This window comes from Panthera onca, chromosome F2, assembly GCF_046562875.1.
Source record: "Panthera onca isolate mPanOnc1 chromosome F2, mPanOnc1 haplotype 2, whole genome shotgun sequence".
Taxonomy (NCBI): domain Eukaryota; kingdom Metazoa; phylum Chordata; class Mammalia; order Carnivora; family Felidae; genus Panthera; species Panthera onca.
The window spans coordinates 49890159-49914597 of NC_138356.1; the positions used below are offsets into that span (position 1 = coordinate 49890159).

Genomic DNA, 24439 nt, shown 5'->3' on the forward strand with positions numbered 1-24439 from the left:
TGATGTTGCCCATGTGGAAATCTGTGTTTTCTATATTTTATGGTATAATTACCTAGATTAAGGGGAAATTAAATTAAGCTTTATTGAGATTGCTGGAAAATAAAAAAGAAAACAGGTTTGGTCTTAAAAGCAGCTTTAATAAAAGCAGCTCTTTAAAATGCAAAATTAAATAACTATTCTTGATTGGTTTGGGGTTCATAGGGTATACAGTGGGTTAGATTGAATTTTGTATTTTCAGCTAGGGGTTTGGAATTTTGGAAATACTATTTCATTTACCATGAGAGAGAATGGTTTTAATTTTGCTTTTAATTCTGATCAAATGTATATCTAAAATTAAACAAGTATGGCACTATTTTATTGTAATTACCACAATTATAGTAATTCTTATTATTTGTAAGGATAGATTTCTTTAAGAAAAAAAACACCCTCCTTTATCTGTCGGCCTAAGTTAAGTATAAAAAGTATCCATGATTCCTGCTCAGATTTATTTTTTAAACGATAAAGAGCTTTTCTTATGTCACTCTAGGATTTGGAATAGTTCCAGAATTTGAAATAGTTCTAAACAGTGAGTAATATCAATAACTATGTTTTGGAAATCTGCTCACAGCTTTGCCGTCTTTTTTCTGATCCAGTAACTCAGAAATTTGTTTGTACAGTTTAACTCAGCTTTGTCCAGAATTCATTGATTATCACACCGTACATATTCACATTTAAATTATAAAAATGATACATACGAGTTTTCAGTGTGCATATTGAGATTTATTCTGTATTTTATCAATATCTTATAAGCTAATGTATTCAAATAGGATAATGGAATTTTTTAGGGTAATGGAATTTTTAAATTTGTGTAGGAATATATACTTTTAAAGAAAATTTTTAAGAATCCTGGAGAATGTAATTATTATCAAAATAATCTACATTTTCTGCTGATTAGATTATGTGGAGTATTGTCTTCTGCTTTAATCAACAAAACCCAATATTTTAAGATAAGTATTTGGGAAATTTTTTCTTCTCTCTTGTACTGAATTCTGAGATATCCGCATAGCCTCATCAAATTTGAAGTTACCTTCAGGCTGTCCAATAACTGTATACATTATTTAAGTATATAATTGAAGGCAATTCTTAAGTCAATGAACTGATTTTTTACCAGGACATTTATCATATGGTTACAGATATTGTTTAGAGCCATATTAAGGACACAATAAATATAAATGGATAGCAGCTCTGGACAGAATATGCCAAGAACTTCCATTGGCACTGGCTACTGAAATTTTCGGTAGAGGAAATAAATTACTAGACGGAAGTAAAAATACTTCCAATAACTAAGAAAATCATCTCAATGATAAAGGAGTTTCTCTTTTTTTATCCCATTTTATTACCCCATTTTAACTGTTCATCACAACAGGTAAGAAATACAAGAATTTTTAGAATTCCTTATGTGGTGTGAGATACTTATTACTATAAAGGAAGAACTTAAGACATGTATGAGAATTCACAGAAAAAAAATTTGATAAAAAGATTCACTCAATTTCTAGGTGATAATTATAAATTTTTAGGTTGAAGGTTCACAGTGTTCATAATACGTATTATTTTTAGGGGCGCCTGGGTGGCTCAGTCGGTTAAGTCTCCGACTTCAGCTCAGGTCACGATCTCGCGGTCCCCCTCGAGTTCGAGCCCCGCGTCGGGCTCTGGGCTGATGGCTCAGAGCCTGGAGCCTGCTTCCGATTCTGTGTCTCCCTCTCTCTCTGCCCCTCCCCCGTTCATGCTCTGTCTCTCTCTGTCTCAAAAATAAATAAAAGGTTAAAAAAAATATATGTATTATTTTTAATTATTGTATAAACTAGAACTTCATGTGTGATTATAGTACTTTAAAAATGCCCATACTTTGGGGAGTAAAATTTTCAAGTAAGTTTCAAATGTCCCAGTGTTAACTCCTTCATTGGAGAGAATAAAATTGTCTAAATGTTAATACAAGTAATTATTTTTAAGTTAAAAAGATTATGGTATATTATTCATTTTTGTTCAGTTCCAAATACGATTTCTCGATGTTCTCTCTGAACCCAAATTTGCAATAAAAATAAAGCATATCTGTTCTGTCAGTCACCTTCACCTGATTGGTGCCTATGAGTCAACGCTCCCAGGTTGGAGCTGAAAGAGGCAATTTAACCATTCTTGCCTGTCATATTGCTTCAGTCGTGCTCAAAATAAAACCCATGGTGACTGAAAAATTACAGTGTCCTGTGCAAAAGTGACACACCCTAACTGTTGCTTGAACAGCAAAAGCAAATGCATGTATAGGCAGAAATTTTTATTGAGATTTATTCTGTCATGTATAATAAAAGATTATTTCAGAACTCTATTTTTACTTACAGCATAATAAAGCTCTTGCATTTTTAGACACATGTGGAGCACAGTGTGACAAGCAGAGTTAAAGCCCATTGATTTTCCTGGCATATTTCCATATGTTGTGGTACAGCTGGCACTTGGATAGATTCAAATCCCATTCGGCTATTAACACTCTGTGAGACCTGGGGCGAGCGTTGTCATTCTTCGGTTTTCTCACTCAAAAAGAGAGCAAGCCAGATGGTGTTCAAGTCTCTTGTATCTCTTGTGTCGAGTCTAGATCATCCTAATTTTAACATTTAAGTAACACCTAATGTAAACTTGGAACATTTAATCTAAACTCCAAAGAATATGAACTAGATCATAATTTATAATTTTGAAAAATGAATGCTTAGTATTTTTTACTTTTTACCCAACAATATAAAGCATATTTATATTATTATTTGAATAAACCATTTAATTCTTTAGGTTAGCTATTGACAATTTCTAAAAAAAAAAACTACCTAGTAGCCTTTCGTCTGTGTTTTCTTCCTCCTTGGGATAATTTTGAGGTGGGTTTCTGGACTCTGATCTTCATGAGGGTGAAGATTATGTGGGAATCATTTCTGCATGCATTAGCCAAAAATAGTAATTCTTCTCGGTGCGAATTATGTATTGCTTTAGATTAAATAAAATAACTCATTAGCTTAAAATTTACAGTTACTTCAGAAGTAACGTAAGGATTCACAAAAGTAGAATAAAGTTGAGGTAAAACCATTGATTCAACAATCATCTTCTGAGTATCTTACTTGTCTATGCCTAATGCCAGTGTTGAGCCCAGAGCTGGTATATATAGTAAGTGCTCACTAAATGTTAGAAAGAATGGCCAGATGAGTAAACGAATGTAAGAATAATATATGTAGAATATAGCATTATGTTTAAGAGTGCAGTCTCTGGAACCAGACAGTTGAGTTTGAGTCCTGGCACTCCTGCTTATTATCTTGTGTGTGTGTGACCTTGGACAAGTTATTTAGCCTCTCTGTACCCAGTTTTCTCATCTATAAATTTGTGATGATAATAATAGTTTCCTCATAGGAGTGTTTGAGAATTAAATAAATTAAAACTATCAAAGCAATTATAACAGTGACACATAGTAAGCACTGATAAATATTTGCTAAATAAACAATGAGAAAGGGGGCATCTGGGTGGCTTAGTCAGTTAAGCATCTGACTTTGGCTCAGCTCATGATCTCACTGCTCGTGAGTCCAAGCCCTAGGTCAGGCTCTGTGCTGACAGCTGACAGCTCGCAGCTCAGAGCCCGGAGCCTACTTCAGATTCTATCTCTGTCTCTCTGTCCCTCCCGTGCTTGTGCTCTGTATCTCTGTCTCCCTCTCTCTCTCTCTCAAATATAAACATAAAAAAAATTTTTTTAAGAAATAATAACTACAGCTTTAAAGGCAAAATTTATATGTGAAACACCAATACTTACGAAGTCCTGCACTACTAACTTAGAATTGCTAGGAATGAGGACTGGGTTGGTAACTCAACTGGAGCCAACTGATCAGGACCCTGTCCATGTTTCTCATTTACAGACCTTTCTATCACTGGTTGGTGTCTTGGGAAAGGGGGGAGGGAATTTGAATCTAGTCTGGAGTAACACTCAGACATTGCTACATGAGATCATGTCTTAATCTAGCCTAAGATTCTATAAGCAATAAATATTTTTCTCTTATAACTTTAAAAGCTATTTAGCCATTCTATTTAAAACAGGGAAAACAGGGAGGTTCTTCTGAGTCTAATGAAATGATAGCTTATTGGTCATACCTGGGCGATCCCTAGACGTGCCAGTTAGGAGTGGGAGTGATCTAGGACTAAATTTGTATTCTCCCCAGATGTATGACCCCTGATCAGCAGGGTCATACTGCTAACATGGGAATAAATATGTCTGTCTGATTTTGTGGAGGGTAGTTAGAAGTTCCTCTGTACTGGTCAGTTGGATATTTGAGTATCAGTTTGCAAGGGTGTTTCCAAGGGTAACGGCTTTTCAAATGTTATCGAAATGAGTATCAAAATGTTATATACTCTTTTTGAGTATTTTAGATACTCAATAAGTCATTTTATCTTCTAGTCTTTGAGGAATTAAGATATAAAAATAATCTTTTACATAATAGAATAAGATGTATAGTCAGCTGTGCTCTGTTTCATTAAAATTTTGATTTCTCTGATATGCTAAATTTTAAAAACATAGTTTCACCTGCTTTAGAGTGGCTAAATGTCTTCAATTTATAAGAGAAGAGATACTTATTGTCTACAGAGTCTTGGGTTAAAGATGGGTTAAAATGTGATCTGATTTAGCAATTCCTGATTGTCACTCCACACTGGATTTAAATATAATTTCTTCCTTAAATTATGCCTGACATTCCCACTTTAAAAAGCAACTGAAGAGCAACGTGATATATTCTGGACTAGATTTTTTATATATATAGGGGCAGAACAAAGATTTCATAAGACTTTATAACTAAATCGATAAAAATATTTGCTCACATCTCACTATATGCTTTAACTGTGCATTATTGAAGATAGAACCTAAATATAATGTGTGGGCCCTAGAAGGTGGAAGAGTTAGCTTAAGTGGAAGGAAGACGGAAACTTCTTAGTGAAAATTAGTGCAATGTTTTCTGTGTCAGCACAGAAGCAGAAATGAGTGCAGCATTAGGCAACTGCATGGCTACGTGTGATGGAAAACTGTGGTGACATGTACAGATGGACAGAAGAGTTTAGTGACATCTCTTAATTTAGTATCTGAAATTCTTTACTCTTTGATATCTTTAGCATTTACTTGACACTTAAACCAGGTGTTGCCTTGGGTTATTTTGTCTCTGTGCTTCTTTTAGCAAACTGAGTTATAAGTGGTTTTGGAAAAAATACCATGTCTTAGATTTCTTTAGAGTTGGCATAGCATTGACTCCAGTGTCTCGTACATGGTAGATGCACAAATATATATTTGTTACTTGGTTGACATCTGTAGATGTCTAAAACATTTATTAGGAAGTTCTGTTTTGTCACCAGCAAATATTTATTGAATACCAGAATTACTTATGAGACTTACCAGATGCAACATAAACATTATTATTTAATTATCCCTACATTACTAGGAGCATTCATTCATATAATGAATTTCTTGAAATCACTTCTTCGGTAACTTTTTCTTTAGAGCTATTTAGTGCCCAATATCAGGTACTAACTAAGCTGCTGAAGTGCACTGACAAAATGAACTATCCAAGTTCCGTGAGAAGAGAACCCACAATTGTAATAGGATTTCTATAGTGGAGATATAATAAAACCCTGAGAAAACACTATAATTTGCGTTCAAAAACTCATGTCTAGTGCAATGTTGCCATGTCGTTAGGTTCATTAAGTGATCTGGGTAAACCTGTGACAGCCACCAGTCTTGCTACGTGAGCCCAAATGCCCAGATTCCAGTTGCAATTTGGTGCTACCTGGCATCGGTTGTTTGGTAAAAATACCAAAAATGAAGGCGATTCTGAATTCTGTGGCTCACTGAGACCTTCAGTATAGTGGCAGAATCCAAGTATCTCTTCGTTGGTTTTCCCAGCCCATGGTAGAGGATTGGGCAAACTACCCTGTTTCTCAAAATGAGCTCAAGAGTCTTGCCACCCACACCACATCCCCCTTCCAGAAGAGAATTTGAGCCCATCATGCCAGCAGGTGCTAGGCAGAAAATGGGAGCAAATTGGCAATCGTGTTATATCTAATTTCACATTATTGTGGAACATATTGCTGCAAAGTCTTACTGGGGATACAGTTGACATCATGGAAAGCATGTCAAAATTACCTGAGCTGGTGAGAGAGAGATTGGGGAAGTCTTCCCAGAAGAATTCTTGTTCCAGCAATGACTTAATTATGGTGGCTTGCCAAGTGGCCACGTGAAGAAGGGTGTTTATGAGAGAGAAGAAAAGTGGATGTCAAGGCGCAGGAAGCTGAAAGTATGTAGGTATTTTAGAGCACTACATGTATTTCTACAGCATAAAGTTTGAGAGCTAAGGGAGAAGGAGACGGAGTTGAAATGCTAGGCATGGGTCAGAGCATAATTCATCTGTAGGCCATGCAATGGTTTCTGTCTTGTTTTATAAACGAAGGAGCCATTAAAGAAATTTTTTGCAGAAGTTTTACAGGTAAGAGATCATCATAAAACTGAGTTTTCTCGTCTTTGAAACAGAAATGATAGTCCTTCATATGGTTATGTGGATTAGAGAGAAAGTATGTGAAGTATTTTGCATAAAGTCCAGTATAAAGTATTAGATAAGTAGCAGCCATTAACATTATTATATTAGTATTAATGTTATTGTAACTGATGATTGGAGGGGCAAGGCTAGAGGCTTGTAGCTAGCAGTTTTCTAAACTTATAAACATTTTCTGTTTTGGTTACAAATTCATATATACATTCAAATAATTTTGAAAATTTTTCATTTTCCTTTTCTGTTTTTTTATTTTTTTAATTTTATTTTTTATTTTTTAAAATTTACATCCAAATTAGTTAGCATATGGTGCAACAGTGATTTCAGGAGTAGATTCCTTAGTTCTCTTTACCCATTTAGCCCATCCCCCCTCCCACAAACCCTCCCATAACCCTCAGTTTTTTCTCCATATTTATGACTCTCGTCTGTTTTGTGCCCCTCCCTGTTCTTATATTATTTTTGCTTCCCTTATGTTCATCTGTTCTGTGTCTTAAAGTCCTCATATGAGTGAAGTCATATAATACTTGTCTTTCTCTGACTAATTTTGCTTAGCATAATACCCTCCAGTTCCATCCACGTAGTTGCAAATGGCAAGATTTCATTCTTTTTGATTGCCGAGTAACACTCCATTGTATATATATACCACATCTTCTTTATCCATTCATCCATCAGTGGACATTTGGGGTCTTTCCATACTTTGGCTCTTGTTGATAGTGCTGCTATAAACATGGGGGTGCAGGTGTCCCTTCGAAAGAGCACACCTGTATCCCTTGGATAAATACCTAGTAGTGCAATTGCTGGGTCGTAGGGTAGTTCTATTTTTAGTTTTTTGAGGAACCTCCATACCGTTTTCCAGAGTGGCTGCACCAGCTTGCATTCCCATCTTTTCTGTTTTTTCATGTGATATAATTAGAACCAAGATAAATGCATTTTAATGTTTTTGTTATTTTCTTATATAGAATAATCATGTTATATATTACTCAAGCTTAATAGTCTTAGTAAAAAACTCTGCAACTTTCTCTTTGGGTCATTTTAGAATTTCTGTCTTCTGTGATAGAATTATATTGCATTCCATAACATTCATCCCCTTAAGTTTACTGTTGAAGAACTGAGACCAGAGATTAAATTTTTTGTCTAAAGACAGATGCCATATAGTCCTACACTCAGAACTCTGGTTTCATAAGCCTACATCCTTACATATTAACCTAATTTTGCTAATCATTTAAAAACCTAGAACTATCCTGTAATGGCCAAAATACTTGAATTTCCACCCTACCTTTTTTCTGACCTACTATTATAAGAGGACATGAAAGCAAAAATGTGGATTGGATAGGCAGAGATAAAATGAACCTCTGATTGGGGGGTTTATAAAATCCCTGACTGAGGCAAATAGGATGGATGAGCAGAATTACCACAATGTAGCACCATGCCTCTGAAGAGAGGTAGAGTAGCAGTTACTTCTAGGCAGGTAGTAAATGCAAGTCTTTTAACTGGGCAAAACAAAAGGAGTGTCCTGAATGTCATTTACCAATCAGCAAATGAAGGCTTACTATCTTTTCACATAACATATAGTCATACTAGGTAAGTCTTAGCCAGCGATTCTCAAAATATGGTTGCTGGACCTACAGCAGCAGCATCTCCTGGGAACTTGTTGGAAATGCAAAAATTCAGTCACCTCTCCAGGTTGGTGGATCAAAAACTCTGGGAATGGGGCAGAGTAATCTGTTTTAACAAGCCCTCCAGAGATTATTCTGATGCAGGCTAAAGTTTGGCAACGCCTACTCTAAGCTGAGTGGAATTTGTTGCCATCTTCTTGAAGTATTGGTAAAGTATGGTGGCTGAGAGCGTGTGTTCTAGAATCAGACTGCTCAAATACCAGCTTTATGACTTACAAGCAATGAGACCCTAGGCAAGCCTTGTAACCTCTCTGTACTTCACATTCTTCTTGTATGCTTATAATAGTTTCTATTTCATAAGTTATTCTGAGGAATATTTCGAGTACAATATATTTGAAAGTCCTGAGATGGAAAAGTTCTTGGCATTTCTCAGGAATTTAAAAGAGGCTTCTGTGGTTGAAAAGTAGTTTATAAAGAAAACTGAGATGACGTAAAAGAGGAAGTCCATTATGCAAAGTCTTGTAGGATCTTGGAGAAAGAGGATGGGGTCCTGAGTTCCTTGGAAGAACTGACATTTGCAAGGAGAAGGGGCACTTTTTTTGTTATGAGAGCAAAAAGAAAAGTGTACAAAAGCAATTAGGTTTCTAGGCTATCAGTTGGAAGATAAGGGAATTTCTTCTAATAGCTTCTATTTTATGGATTTTGGATTTTTCCCAAGAATGATGAGAAAACATTGAAAAATTTTAGCAGAAGAGTGATATAACCCAATTCATGTTTTAGAAAAAAATCACTGTGGCTGGTGTGTGGAAAATGGAACATATTGCATAGTTTTATCATGTTATTCTTTATGTCTTTCGGATTTATAATAATAGTAGGAAAACTTGAAACACTATAGACTGAACAATTTCCTAATTTCCCTTCCTATGTCTACTCCAATTCCTCTGATTTCCTAACCTTCAAAGACCAGCAGGGTGCATACTCTGAGACATCATTCCAGAGCAGAAATCCACAATCTTTGTGGGACTGACTTGGAATCCAGGAAGGAAAAAAAAAGTTTAGATTTCTAACAAGGTGAAAGTGTTTTTTAAAATGTTCCAAGGAAGATTATGTATGACCAAGCACATCGTGTCAAAATAGTACTGTCCTTTTAATCATTAAAGGAGATTAAAATCTCTTCGTGGTGATTTCCGAGTGACATATAAAACAAACTCATACTTGAATCACAATGACTGGAACATTGTCTACATGCACAAATACAAGCTAAGCAAATATTCTAAGTTAACTCAGGTATTTGCATGTTTTTACATGAAAGAATAGCAAAATTTTCTTTAGTGGTGAATAAAGGGATAATCTTGGGAAATTTAATACAGTATTCATCTAATTAGGCAAGAAAAGTATATTTTAACAAAAAATAAAGGATTACCTGGCATAAAAGTATTTTGTTTTCCACATGAAATGCCTACATTCAACTTAAAATATGCAGGTTTAAGTCTTAAGCTAGATACAGCACTTACACTTCACAAAATAATTTACACATTATTACACTTTAAAGCTCCCTGGGAATTTTGCTCTATGACTCCTATTATCTTGTTTTTCTAAATTTATTAACTAAGACTATAAACCATGGCCCTTGAAAAGAAGCACATTCATTTTATACATATGTACATACATCCTGGTCAGTGTTTTATGTGATGATCAGCCAAGTGTGGCCACAAGAGGAGACGCAGGAGAAGCTCAGGAAAACAGAGTTGCTTATAATAAGTCCCAGGAACCACGAGGCGTGTCACGCCAGGTAGGGCCGCATGGGAGAGCAGCAGTGTAGGCAGGAGGCAGAAGGGGCAGGAGTCAGGCAAGAGTTAAGGCCTGAGCCTTTATTTGGGGGCTGGAAGGACGAGATAGGGCAGAGTAACCAGTTTGAGATTGGCAAACTTGAGGAATTCCTTCTGGCGGGGCTTTGGGCTCTAGAAGTGGACTTCTATTGCCTGGTACCTGGCACTGGAACGAATTAGGGCCGGGAAAGTATGGGCTTAATGTGAATAAGCCAAATAGAGGAGCTAGGCCTCGGAATTTGGCTAATTTGCGTATCAAAGGCATGTCTGCTATCCCTGACAATTGGCTAGCCCCAGGAAAAGCGAGGTCTTTCCAGCCAGGAAGATTTTTAAGTTGTCAAAACATCGAAATGTCCTGAAAAAATATAAACAGTACACATACGTATGCATATACACACTCACACAAATAGACAATTTTTAATGCCCACTAAAAAACGGAGTTAAAAAATATTTTAAAATTTCACTTGGAGCTTTGTTGTTTAGACATTTTTAAATATCTGTAACTGTGGCCTGTCGGCATGTACTCTTGAAAGAAAGACCCCTTCTTGTTTTTTTTTATTTCTAAGCCCAGAGCCCTCTTTTTCTCCCAAGCAAGCAACAGGCCTGAAACACTGTTTCAGAAAACACAATGTGCTTCTGTTCCCTGACATTTCCAAAGCTTGTGGCCCAGTCTCCTGTGCCCTGCTGTAAAGAGGATAGATGGTAAAAAAAGAAAATGGCGTGTCTTTTCCAAGCAATAATTCAGAGCTCGTTAAGAAGAATAATGTGACATAAAGCCACAAATTCTAGGAACCTGGAACAGTGGTGCCCTACAAATCATTCTACCTAACAGTTGCTAAGAAAGGTAAAAAAAGGGTAAGAAACTACTGGTCTTTTCTTGGTTATTGTCAGCCAGCTCTAAGGAAAACATACCCAACTTTAATAAAAGCATTGCTGTTTCAAAATATAAAGGAAGAATGTATGGATATTATACATTTAGCCTCTTGGGAAAAAATTGTGGACTGAGTTTTGGGTGTTTTTTTTTTTAATTCCATGGGACTCCAGAAATTGTAGTAGATTCTTCTGTGAATTTGAAACTTTGATTTGATTAGCTATGGAAGTTATATGGATAATGAAAAATTAGATTTCATCAAGGTAAATAAGTTTAAAGCATGTCCTCACTCTGAAATGCTGCATATTTGTAAAATTTGGATTTGATTTGTAATCAAGCTTTCAAAAAACTCAGAGCATCCACTATTTTTCAAAATATGGGACTAATGTCTTTGGTACTTTGTAGTCTGAGGAAATTAATATCCTTAAGATGTAGCCATTCATACACTTTTATAGATTGTGAAACACAGCATCTAGTCATTTTATCTGGGTAAAAATTGCAGTCCAGAAATATTTTCATAATGTCTGATTTGAGCTAGGTAAGTTGTAGTCCAAGAATATTTTCATATTATGGTTTAGCTTTCTGTATTATTTTTAAAGTCATAATGTCAATTTTTATTTAGTGTAATCATTTCAGTAGTGCAAAATAGTCATCATCTGTTAAATGCTCTACAAACTTGATACACATAGAGTTGGAGCAAGAATAAATCAAAGCTCTCAATTTTTTTAGTTTCACAAAATCTTAACTATTTGTGTTCCTTTGATATTGATAAGAATGGTGGAAAATGTAAACTGATGCTTGAAGCTATAGGCCAGTAAGGATACCTCCTGATATTTGTCATCGACCTTTTTATGGTATAGCAAATACTGTGTAATCATGTAATAAAATCAGAAGAAGCCAAAATGGAAATGAGTTAGAGGGAAGTCTATTCCTGCCTAAAATATTTTCATATAAAAATACTTGGGTTTAGCTGAAAAGTATGGATGAAACAATAAAGCAATTTAAGGGGATGATACACATGATGAATTGATGGGTTAGAATTGTAAAGTTCATTCTGAACACTTGTGAAGGGAAAGATGTTCTTGCTTAAAAATCATACACCAAGGAAAATTGTGGGGAACAATAGGAAAAGCCAAATTAAAAAGAAAAAGAAAAAGACCATGAAGATTTGAAAGGAATTAATTAAAAAAAACCAGATTAACAGAGGTATTATAGTCATAAAAATTCAGAGGTTAAAGTCTATTAAATAATCTCTAACCTTCTCATTTGCTGGGTTAGGAAAAGGAGGGCCAGTGAGCAAAGAAGCATAAAAGTTTAATGTGCTAAATCAAACTTTTTCACGTGAGTTCTTCAACTCATGTATTTTTCCATCTTGAAGAAATATTTTATATCCATTTTTAACTTTCTGTTTAATCTTTCTCTCCCCTCAAGTTCTGATTTTGCCTAAAAAAAAAAAAGTAATATACGAGTAGTCCTTATTTCGTGACTGTTCTCTTCATTTCGATACTCCCGTGAGTTTACCATTTCTTTCTCTTCAATTTCAACGCTCTTCAAAATTGTATCCACCGTAATAGCTCCCACTCTGTTTCACCAAGTTTCTTTGTCAACTTGTTGGCTTCAGTAGCTGTTTTCTTAAAGGCCAGTTGTGTCCTCTTAAATTTTCAAATCTATAGACTTTCTTTATAAATTTGTCCCTATTTAAAGAAGAGAGTCATGTTCTTTCCAGCATGACCTTTAATGTTATAAATAGAGATAAAATATTGGTCTGAATCCCAGATATCTTGGTGCAACCACCTATGCAGTGTATGTCCTCACAGACTTAGGGCCACTCTGAGGCAATATCTGAATAGGCAGTTAAATAAGGGTAAGTAGGACAGGACATTTGTTGATCACATCCAGGCCTTATTCTCTCTTGACCTCGTCTTATGTTAGTATCCCTGCCTTCTCCAGTTAACATTGGTTTCATAAATTCCCTCTAACAACCGGGATTGTTTTGGCCTCAGGATATTTGCACTTGCACTCCTCTCAGTTTAGATCACCCTTTCTTAGCATGACTGGCTTCCGCATTCAGGACTCAGCTCAGTCATCTCCTCTTCAGAGAGGCCTTCCTTGACCACCCTATTTAATGTTGTCCTTCCCCCAAACTTTCCAGTGCCTGTTATCATTATATTCTACCTTCTTTTCTTTTTTTAAAAAAATGTTTATTGATTTTTGAGAGAGGAAGAGAGAGAGAGACAGAGCGTGAGCAGGGGAGGGCAGAGAGAGAGGGAGACACAGAATCCGAAGCAGGCTCCAGGCTCTGAGCTGTCAGTACAGAGCACGACGCAAGGTTCAAACCCATGAACAGTGAGATCATGACCTGGGCCAAAGTCAGACACTTAATCGACTGAGCCACCCAGGTACCCCTACCTTATTTTCTTTAGATCACATATCACCATCTAAAATTAGCATTTATTTTCTTATTTATTGTCTTTCCCCATGACAATAGGAATGAAAGTTGCATGAAAACAGGGTCATTCTCGGCCCTTTTCTCTGCTGTACTTCTAACTCCAAGAACTGCCGCATAGTCAGTACAAAGTAAACATACACTAGATGAATGATCAAATCATGGAGGTAGCGACATGTTATAAAGGACCAAACCTCCAACTAAGAAATAAATCTTTTTTTCCCTTAAAGAAATCTTTCTTCTTTCTTTCTTTCTTTCTTTCTTTCTTTCTTTCTTTCTTTCTTTTAAAGAAATCTTTAACATAGTAATACTTTAGGCATTAGCAAGAAGTTGGGAAAGGAATTTTGGAGATTACAAGCCTTCATGGTGCTCCTTAAACCATACTAATTAAGTAGCAACCTGCTCTGTGAGCGCTGAGGCCCTACTTCCTTCCTTCCCCAAAACTTAAAATCTTAAACACAGCTCTGTTACTAATGCCTATAGTCGAGGCAGATGTTTTTGGCTAAAAATACTTTGTTAATTAGCAAAATATTTCTCCCTAACTCTGGATATCACCTCTATGGCATAGACAAACATACATCCCCTCCAAAACATTTAGATACTATATTTAGATACTATAGTATATTAATTGAATGCATTTATATATAGTACTGTAATACTATTAAAAATGCTAAATTTTAAATTTCTGTCATTTCCAGAAATCAAAGAATTAGTATAGGAAACTCAGTTTTTACATACTCTTCAGAGGAAGATGTTTTTTTGAATTGTTAATTAAGGTTTCTTGACATTGGAGTTGGACATTGGAATTTCAATTGTAAACTAAGACCATGTCGTTGTGCAGCCATATTTGCATTATACATGGCTGATATTTGCCAGTAAATTAATTAAGAGAAACTATGTCGTATCATTTTTTTATCTTTATATTTGTGGAGATAGATGTTAAATAAAAACATTGGTTGAACAAATGACTACTACTTTCCTACCCTAAAATTATAGATGGTCATTTGAGCAAATGAAATGAAGCTTATTATATCATAAATTAGGATAATAATAATTTCAAGTTCCACATTTTAGGAAAGGCGTAGTATTTAATAAGGAGAAAATTTTTAATTAAGGGAACTTTGGACAGGAGCAGAGTTTATTACCCCTCTTTCCAGCACCCAAGGAACATGCCAGAATTCAAGAAATGACACTTTATAATCCAGACATCTGCCCAATGACAGGCAACGGGGGAATCAAGAATGAGTGATCACAGTGGCAGGTACATGGCTAGTTGTTGGCACCTGCTCCAGAAACATAACAATGGGAAGGAAAATGAATTAAACCTTTCAAGGTGCTTATAATGTTTGAGAGCTTGGCCAGTCTCACTGGGTGTGTTTTCTCCCACTCTACTATTATTATTATTATTGTTTTCTACCTTTTGAGCCCTACAGGCCCTCTGTTAGCACCACCTCCTAGCCCAAGATGTTATAAGTCCATCCATTCCTAGAAGTATCTGTCTACATCCTATCCAGAAGTACCTTTTCTATTCCTGAGCTGCAGTTCTCATACTCCACTGTATTAGCTGCTGGGCCTTCTGTAGCTCTGGCTGCAACATTCTGAATCCCTCCAGTCTCTCTCTAATACCTTGGCTAAGTCTCTCCTAACCACCTTCCCAGCTCTCAATATGATGAAATATTTTTGACATACTATGTATTTTATTTACAGTGCTACTCTTGTGCCCTTACTCTCACACACTCAGGCTTTGTCTTTGTCCTGTGTTTGCTGTTTATTATTTTAAGCCAAACTACTTAGCTCTATTCATCCAAACTATTAATGAACACTTCCGGCCCCATGGCCTATAAACTTCATTTAATTTAATCACATACTCTTATAACCCCTGATATTGCCATTTAAGTCTCTGAGGAATATCTACAAATATTTCTCTTACCTTTCATCACCTTTCTCCTAACGATTGACAATATACTAAATTTGCCTTTTAAAAAAATCTTTCTGAGTACAATTTTAACAATTATAATAATTATGTCATAAAATAGATCACTTGCACAGGCAATTTTACCTATTTTATTCTGAGGGTACTAAGTATACAGTTTTTCTAAAGTCAAAAATTAGAAAATATGTATAAGACAATATTCAGAAATATAGAAATGCTGCATCTCTTTCCAGAACTGAGCATCCTATATCAATACCCAAGATGATTGTGTGGTAATCTCTTGGTATTGGCTTGAGAGCCATGTTATACCTTTAGCCCATGGTATGAACAATGTGGATTGAATAATCTGACCTTTGTGAAAGAAAAACATATATTGGTCCTTGATTACTCTTTTCATTTAAATTTTTTTTCTTATTGCTATGTATTTGGGGAGGAAAATAGAAAAAAAAAAGAATGGCTTTAAAAAGCAGAACTACCAACGAGAGAACACTGAAACTACTTTTAGTGCACTGTGCACAGTATATCCTTCTAGATCTTTTGCTGTGTACGTTTATACTTTTTTCCCCCATAAGAACATAATATTCTGAACATATAATTTTATTTTTCATATTCCCTTTATTTGCCTCTTGTGCAGGGAAATCACAGATCATCTCACAAATCCAGGTTTCCGTAACTGCATAGTTTAGCAAGGATGGATGGATAGATAGATAGATAGATAGACAGACAGATAGAAGAAAGAAAGAAAAGGAAGAAGGAAGGAAGGAAGGAAGGAAGGAAGGAAGGAAGGAAGGAAAAGAAAGAATGGATAACCTATGGGGTTTGAATTGATCTGTGACCCCTAGCAGTAGGGTAAATCCATATTTGGTATGCGGACCAGCCAAAGCTAGCTGCAAATATCTGCTTCCTCTATCCCTCCCCCTATATCAAAAACATATTTGATTTCAATAGATACTTATTTACAACAGCATTTTCAAAGGTACACTCTATTTTATTGATGAACATAACTTACTTACTACCTTAACTATTGGACACTTATGGGATTTTCCCTTGGGTGTATGAGTGTGTTGTTATAGTCAATTCTGCAGCAAATATTATTGCTAAATCTGTACACATTCTAAGTTTTCCTTTAGGATGTACCTAAAAGTAGAATCAATAGTTTAAAAACTAGGCTGTTTTTTTTTAAGGTTTTTGATACATATTGCCAGCTAGTCCTTCAGAAGTCCATCACTGAGACCCCCACTAGCATTGTTGGAAATGTACTGTATCACCAGATCCTTAGAAATGGTCTTTTTTAAAGTAATTGATAATGTAATAGACCTGTGCTTTCTTAACTACACTGAGCATTCCAAATGATCACCCATGTTTACAGACTTTTTCTTACAGCAAGTTACTCCATGAATCAAGAGGCACAAAACTTTAAACATTTTGTTTGATAGCTTGCTTGCTTGCTTGTAGGTGTAGGTGATGAGGAGCAGGGAAAGTCCAGGAAACCAGTAGTGATACCCTAGCCTCAGTCTCCTTCTTCTCAAAACATAGCACTGGAGGGCAACTATTCAAAACTCATTCCTGGTGATCTCGAAGTTTCTAGAAGATGAAGAATAGATCCATCTTACAAAACTTTTAGTAACCCTTTATTGTAGATAATGCATTATCAAAGTTGTTAGGTTGAAGAGGAGTATACTTCCGTAGAACCAAATTGTCATTAAAATATTTATCTACAAACTGATTTATCAGCTCTAGTTAGTATTTTATTGTATCCTGCTTAATTTTGGACAAGTTCTTTATAACTTTTATATGCAACTGTGAAAATTAAAAATGCAAAAATTATAAGGTACAGTAAACAGTATTTTGTGAGTATATCTTTTTCTTCCTTGGTAGATATTAGCTTAAGTGGCTCTGTTAGAAAGGCATATGTTTGAGAGAAAGATGCCTACATGACAGGAGTACTAGGTTATTCTGACATGTTATATGGAGTATGTTATTATTTTGAAAGCCTGAGTTTCAAACTAAACTTTAACTTTTAAAGGCTATGCCATGCCTTTTCTGATGACAGCATATTAGGAAAATCATAGGTTGCATTTCTGTGTTTATTTGCCCACAATCCACAGAATAAGAAACATCATAAGGCAGCAAAGCATTTAATAGTTTAAGGGAACCTTACAGATATGCCAGTTCAAGATGTTTAATGGATGCCCAATGGGTGATGGTGGTGGTGATGGTAGGGGGTGATAATAATAGGGAGAAGGAAGGGGAGAATAATTTTTGGACCCCTTATGTGTCTGGCGTTCTGCTCAGTGCTTTACTTACATTTTCTCATTTATTAAGTGAGGAAATTAAGTTTCAGAAAGGCTAACAACCCTCCCCAATGAGTCAGCCAAAGATCAAACCCAGATTTCCTGACTCTCAGTGCCGTCTATTGTCCATTATATAATGCTGGCTGTATTAAAGACATTGCAGACATTTTAATTTCAAAAGTTTTTAAGTTTATAATTACAAAATCATTTCTATTAATACAGCTAAGTTTTTAAAGAAAAACTGAAGAGCTTTAGCCTTATTTTATCTGTTGCCCATATTCCCTGATAAAAATTGTTATTATTTTAATTTTTTTACTTTAGTTATATATATTATCTCTATTCTCTAAGGTAAGAAAGGAAAATAAAATAATCTAATGTTACAAATGAGGAATCTGAGGCTCAGAATAATTAATTCTTCTAAGGAAGTCAGTTAAGTAACGGCAAAACTGGAAGTCAAGCCCACATCTGTTTGCCCCAAAACTCTGTTTTATTCTATTGTTGTTTATTAAAGAATAGTAACATCAAACAAGCTTGAAAGTTATCAATTTGGGGTATTATAGAAGCATATACACTGTTCTGTCTTTTGGCCTATTTATGTCTCATTTCTCCTTAAACTAATGTGAAGGGTAAAATAGTACAGTTTACTATATGTTTTTTTAAATTTGGGGGGCACCTAGGTGGCTCAGTTGGTTAAGCTACCGACTTCAGCTCAGGTCATGATCTCTAAGTTTACCAGTTCAATCCTCATGTCGGGGTCTGTGCTGACAGCTCAGAACCTGGAGGCTGCTTTGGATTCTCTCTCTGTGCCCTTTCCCTGCTCGTGCTATCTCTCTCTCTCAAAAATAAATTTAAAAAAAAATTTTTTTTTAAATTTTATACTAGGCCTTTCTCCTCTTAAATGCTTGGAGAAAATGTACATAAAATTAGCATGTGGTCCTGGAGTAGATTTTACTCTAGGATGGAGTAAAAAAAAATTGGGGTGGGGGGTGGTTGGGAGGAAAGACCAAGAAATTGAATTAGAAATAAGAGCTTTCCTCAATAGGTCAGTTTTCCAATTCTCACTCTTTAAATGATACATAAAGATATTTCTAATGTTTCTTGATTTTTTTCTTTTGTTTCTGTAATTATGTGTTATTCACTCCTGTTATCAGTATGAAATTAAGGCAAAAACCATGACTCTAATCCCAAATCAAAATGACCTGTAAATAACTCTTCCCGTACCTGCAATCAGGCTGCTTCTTTCACATTTTTCCAGGTTTGGGGGGGCCCAGCTGGATAGCCTGCTTCTGGATTCTTCAAACCCCGCTCGACTTCCTACCACATCCCAGTAATCACAGAAGAATCAAGGGTCCTGTCTTTAATTAGTTGGCCGTGTTAGTCTCCTGACTATTGCCAATGGGAGTAATCAGTAATCACTACTAACACTCCCAATGGGAGTAATCAGCTAATCAGTAATCATCATCAGTAATCAGTAATCATCAATCAGCTCACATGCTTCATTGATTCATTGATTGCTTCTTGATCACATTGTCTAGAAAACTGATAATGAGGTTTTTTTTTTCTTTCAAATGAATGCAATCTCCCTTTTCTTTATCCTTTGGAATATAGACATAATGATAAATATGAAATTACATAAAGTGAAATAACTTATTTTTTAATTCAAAACTAATGAAACATCAATCCCTGTTAGAAAATGTAACCGTTATTTTGATAAATCTTATAAATCTTTTGAGATAAAGAAAACTTATTTTGAAAGGCCACTGTTAGCAGTGGATGCTGTCATTTTTGCTATTTTTTAAAAGATTCACCCACTCTACTAATTTCTTTTTGAAGGCAGTAGTAAACCATATCAGAGAAGAGTGCTTTTGGAAGCATCTCCCTTTGTTGTATGGCTGCTTTAAAGCATATTTGTACTTGCAGGATAGTATATTCTCTTAAATAAGCCCCCGATTTTCTGTGAATATTTCCCCCCCATGGCCATGCAAACCGGTGCCTTCTTTGAGTGAAGTGAAATCGTGAGTTTACATAGTTGTGTTACATAGTTGCGTTAGGTTGACCCTGAATAGTAGAGCCCATTCAAGACCATGGTATTTGGAAGTTTTTAAATCCTAAAAATGTGTCCCATAAATGGTATGATTTAATTATACTCCAGATGTTTCATCTAAAATACATTTTCTGTCTTTTCCTTTTCACTCTTGTCCTCCCTTTTAATGATCCATCGGCCTACAGTGTCTTTACATCCAAAATGCAAAGCAGACAAGTCGGCATCTCAGGGAAGAACATGACCAAAAGCACCAGCATCAGCGGAGACATGTGCTCACTGGAGAAGAACGACGGCAGCCAGTCTGACACCGCAGTGGGTGCCCTGGGCACCGGCGGCAAAAAGCGGCGCTCTAGCATTGGGGCCAAAATGGTAGCTATTGTTGGCCTCTCCAGGAAGAGTCGCAGTGCTTCTCAGCTCAGCCAAACGGGTAGGCATTTTTATGTTACTTTTGACTTCATGTTTGAGCTGTAATTAAAATACGTATTCTCTTCTCTTGCTCATTTCATCGCAGTAATTAATGGAAGATGACATGTTCCAGAGAGATGGGGCCATTTTAAGCTAGTTGACCTTTCTGCACATGAAACACTAACTTTGTTTTTCAGTGACCAATGAACCTGCTTTGAAGTGAACCTTGGCCCCCATTCTCGAGACGCGTGTACAGTCTTTGCTCCTCAGGGAGGAGTTAAGCTGTGGTGGCGGGATTGCCTGTTGCTGATGCTTCGTAAAGATGATCTGATCTGTGAGATATTTGCTTTCTTTAGGTTCCTCAAGAGGGAACCAGCCAAATTAATTTCCATTCCCAGCAAGTTACCGTCATGAAGATGACACCTCCTATGTTGTGTGAATAATGTAGTTCTTTTATTGCTGACAACCTAACTTCTTTTTCAGTTTGTAAGCAGCATTTACCAGTAGTATCAATTTTCTGACTGCAGTTTTTATTTTCCTGTTAAAACTTCAAGCAGCAATATTCTCCAGCAGCAGGGATGGAGGAATTTTCTGCTGATAGTGAAGATATTCAAAGCCTTGCTACTTTCAAATTCCGTTTCTAAATCACATCTGCAAAAATAAATTAGATACAGCACTCCTACTCCTACTCAGAAAAGCCACAGTTAGCAATTAAGAAATTTGTGAGTCAAAGCAACATCTTTTCAAATGGTTGTTGATAATTAAACATTAAATCCCTGGTATCTTGGAAATAATAACATATCTTCCACTTAACAAACAAACAAACAAAAGCGTGTAATATGGTGTTTCTTTTACAGCAAATAAATTATAGGCAAATGGGTGAAATCTCATTTATGTTTGAATTACTAGGGTTCTAATACACAGAAATCAGGACAAAAATCTGCAACATAAAAGAATTTAAGGATACGTTAATTCCTGGACCCGGCTAACCTTGATTTTATATAACTGTAACAGGGATTCTGGAATCTGAGTCTTATATATATATACTCTTATATTGAAATAGTTATTTGATGGTTTTCCTGATATTGTGGTTGTAACTCACTATGTTTAATGTGACAATTGACATAGGAACTTTTCATTTGGTGCTTTAAAATGTTACATTTTAATATAGAAATAATTATGCACATAGAGATCATACTTTAATTATTTTTAAATTACTTATGTTTATACATAATTAGCTATGTTGTACTAAAATGATAGATGTTGGCCTTTTGACATTGAAATTGAATTTTTTTGTATTTCTCTAGCGGTTAGAACTTCATTGCATTTTTTCCTTAAAATCTACAAACATCTGTAAACCTAAAACTTGTCTAAAAATAAAGCCTAAAGCCTATCAGTGAAAAAATTAAGAACCTGTAAAACACACATTAATAAGATTATAGAAGTTAGAGATAATGTGGTATTAAACTAAATAATCATTTACACTTGTTCAAGGTTTCTTGATAAATATTGACCACTTACTATGAGCCAGGCACACAGAGAGCAAAGATGGTTTTTATCATTGTAAAAATAAATATCATTGTACCAGTGTGGATTTTCAGACAAGACTGCTTACTTACCTTCTAATGAGTAGAAAACTCAGCAAAATGGGACCTTTCTAAAAAATAGTGAAATTATTCTGGATGATATCATACCAATCATTGTAAATAATAATTTGCATTTATAAAGGTATACGGATCAGTACACATGGCACATGCTAGTTTGTGTGTTCCTTTGCCTGTTGATTGTAAACTCACCTATAAAGTCAGCATTTCTAAAGATTACATATGACTTGCTAGGGATTATAACTTAGCAGAAAATACATAGAGATAATAAGAAGACTCAGATTCTATTGCTTACTCTGAGTTATATGTGATAATCAAATATGACCTCTTTAAAAACCTACCTGACATATCTGACTCGTAGAATGTTCCTCTGACAAAAGAAATTAACACCTCCTGTTCTAACAAGGTTTTTATAAGATTTTTTTTTTTTTTAGTTTATAAGAAAATGCTTTGAGAACTTAAAATCATTTTGTTGGTGTAAGACATCATAGCCAATTTGGCCTCATAAGGGAATCAAGGACTCTGTTTTAGACATGTTGATTTTGAGATGCCTGTTTAGACTTCTAAGCGCAGTTGTTATATGGTAAGTTGGTTATGAGTCTAGAGCCTAGAAGGTCAAGGCTGAGGATGTAATTTAGGAGTGATCAACGGGTAGTACTTAAAGCCATGGCACTAAATAAGATTACTGTAAAGTAACTTGTATCAAGAACAAAACTAAAGAGAGAGTTCTGTGATACTCCAACATTGAGAAAGCAGAAGAGAATTCATCAAAGAAGACTTAAGAAAGAGAAGCCATTAAAAAAAGAGAGAGGGGGGCACCTGGGTGGCTCAATTGGTTAAACCTTCAACCTCAGCTCAGCTCATGATCTCACGGTTTGTGGGTTCAAGCCCCATGCCAGGCTCTGTGCTGACAGCTTAGAGCCTGGAGCCTACTTTGGATTCTGTGTCTCCCTCTCTCTCTGCCCCTCCCCTACTCATGCTGTGTCTCTCTCTGCCTCTCAAAAATGAATAAACGTAAAAAAAGAGAGAGAAAGAAAAGGAAAGGAAAGAATATGGTATCTTGGACACCAAATGAAGGAAACATTTTAGAAAGATTTATCAATGTGTCAGGTGCTTCTGACGGGTCAAGAAGAAGACTGAGAATTGACCATTGGATTTGGCAAGATGGGGAATTTGGTAAACCTTGACAAGCCTTGCAGTGGTGGACAAAGCCTTTTGGAGCAGGTTTAAAAAAATGGGAGTTGAGGTAGTGTCAGTAAGAATAATACCAAGAATAAAAATAAAAATATCTAATACTTACTGAACACTTTTATGTGCCGGGACTACTCTAAGCACTTTACATGTAAATCATTTAAACCTCACAATAATGTAATGAAGCAGGAATTAATTACTACTCTCCTCATTTTATGATTTTTTGAGAAAACCAAAATGAGCAGAGGGGAATAACTTCCCCAAGTTTACCTAAGCTGAAAGAGTAGAAGTTGGAATTTGAATCCAGACAGTATGGATCTGGAGATTTCATTTTTACTCTATCGTAGTCTAGACCATCATTGTCCAATACAACTTTTGCAATGTGGGCAATGTTCTGTATCTCTCCTATCCAATATGATATGTAGCACCAGCCACACGTGACAAGCTTTTGAAATGTGGCTACTGTGATTGAGTAACTGAATTTTTTATTTTTTTTTCACCTTTAATTTAATTAAATTTAAATAGGCACATATGACTAGTGACTACTGAGTTGAAAGTTTCAGATAGTAACAGCTCTTTCCAGGACTGTTGATTAAAAAAAAAAATGGAAATATAGAAACAGGACCATAGCTTGGGAGCATTGAAGTCAGAAAAGAGTTTTGTTATTTTAGTGACAGGATACTTGTGGGAACAACTTAATAGTTGAAAGAGTTTTGGATTCAGAGCTTAAGTGGAAATCGGCATTGTGGTCTGTGGTCACTCAAGAAATTATGCTCTTTAATTTTCATCTTGTAATAATTTCTAAGGTTACATGGGATTTTACATTTACTCTAATTATAACACTCAATAACTGTAATCATTTATTTATTTGTCTGTCTCCTGGCTAGACTGTTTTTTCTTATCTTATGTATCTTTCTCAGTGTCTGGTATAGTTTCAAATATAGTGATCTTCAGTGAAAAGCTCATGTACTCCTTGGGGTGCATGATTAAGTTCTCTGGGGAAATGGAAAGAAAACGATAGAACTTCTTTTCATTTTTTAACTTAAAAGACAAGAAATTAAGCATTGCTAATATTTAGTGCATACTTCACCCTTGTGTTCATGGTTGGTCTGGATGTGTCAGATGGTCAGTGTTGCATGCCTTTCTGCAAGTGTTAGTTTTGTTAACCATCAGAAAATGGGCAAGTGGCTTAAAAAGATTACTGCAAAGAAACTGTGGATTAAATGTAGTAGCTATTGCAATTGTGCAAAAAAGGTAGACCTGAAACTTTTATTCCTACTCAAGCTCTTCATCAGCCATTGATGAAGTACAGTGACACTCTTAAGATTTGACAAGAAGCTCACTGAAAAATTCTAAGTTCTTGGGGGAGGCGCCTAGGAGGCTCAGCCACTTGAGCCTCCAACTTCCGCTCAGGTCAGGACCTCATGGTTCATGGGTTCGAGCCCCATGTCTGGCTCTGTGCTGACAGCTCAGAGCCTGGAGTCTGCTTTGGATTCTGTGTCTCCCTCTCTCTCTATGCCCCTCCCCTGCTTGCGTGTTCTCTCTCTCTCTCTCTCTCTCTCTCTCTCATAAATAAACATTGAAAAAATTTTCAAAAAAATAAATTCTAAGTTATTGAGAAGATT

General features: G+C 35.7%; 1 protein-coding gene across 49 annotated transcripts in view; it reads left to right on the forward strand.

Annotated features, from left to right (window-relative positions):
* Nucleotides 1–24439, forward strand: part of RIMS2 (regulating synaptic membrane exocytosis 2) — a 602465-nt gene that overhangs the window by 491683 nt on the left and 86343 nt on the right. For 33 of the 49 annotated variants that reach the window (XM_060611071.3, XM_060611073.3, XM_060611075.3 and 30 more), the window contains one exon: nucleotides 19800–20041. The exons of the other annotated variants lie outside the window; for them this stretch is intronic. In XM_060611071.3, the coding sequence (XP_060467054.2) occupies nucleotides 19800–20041 (242 nt within the window). The remainder of the gene's footprint in view (nucleotides 1–19799; nucleotides 20042–24439) is intronic. 49 annotated transcript variants of the gene reach the window in all.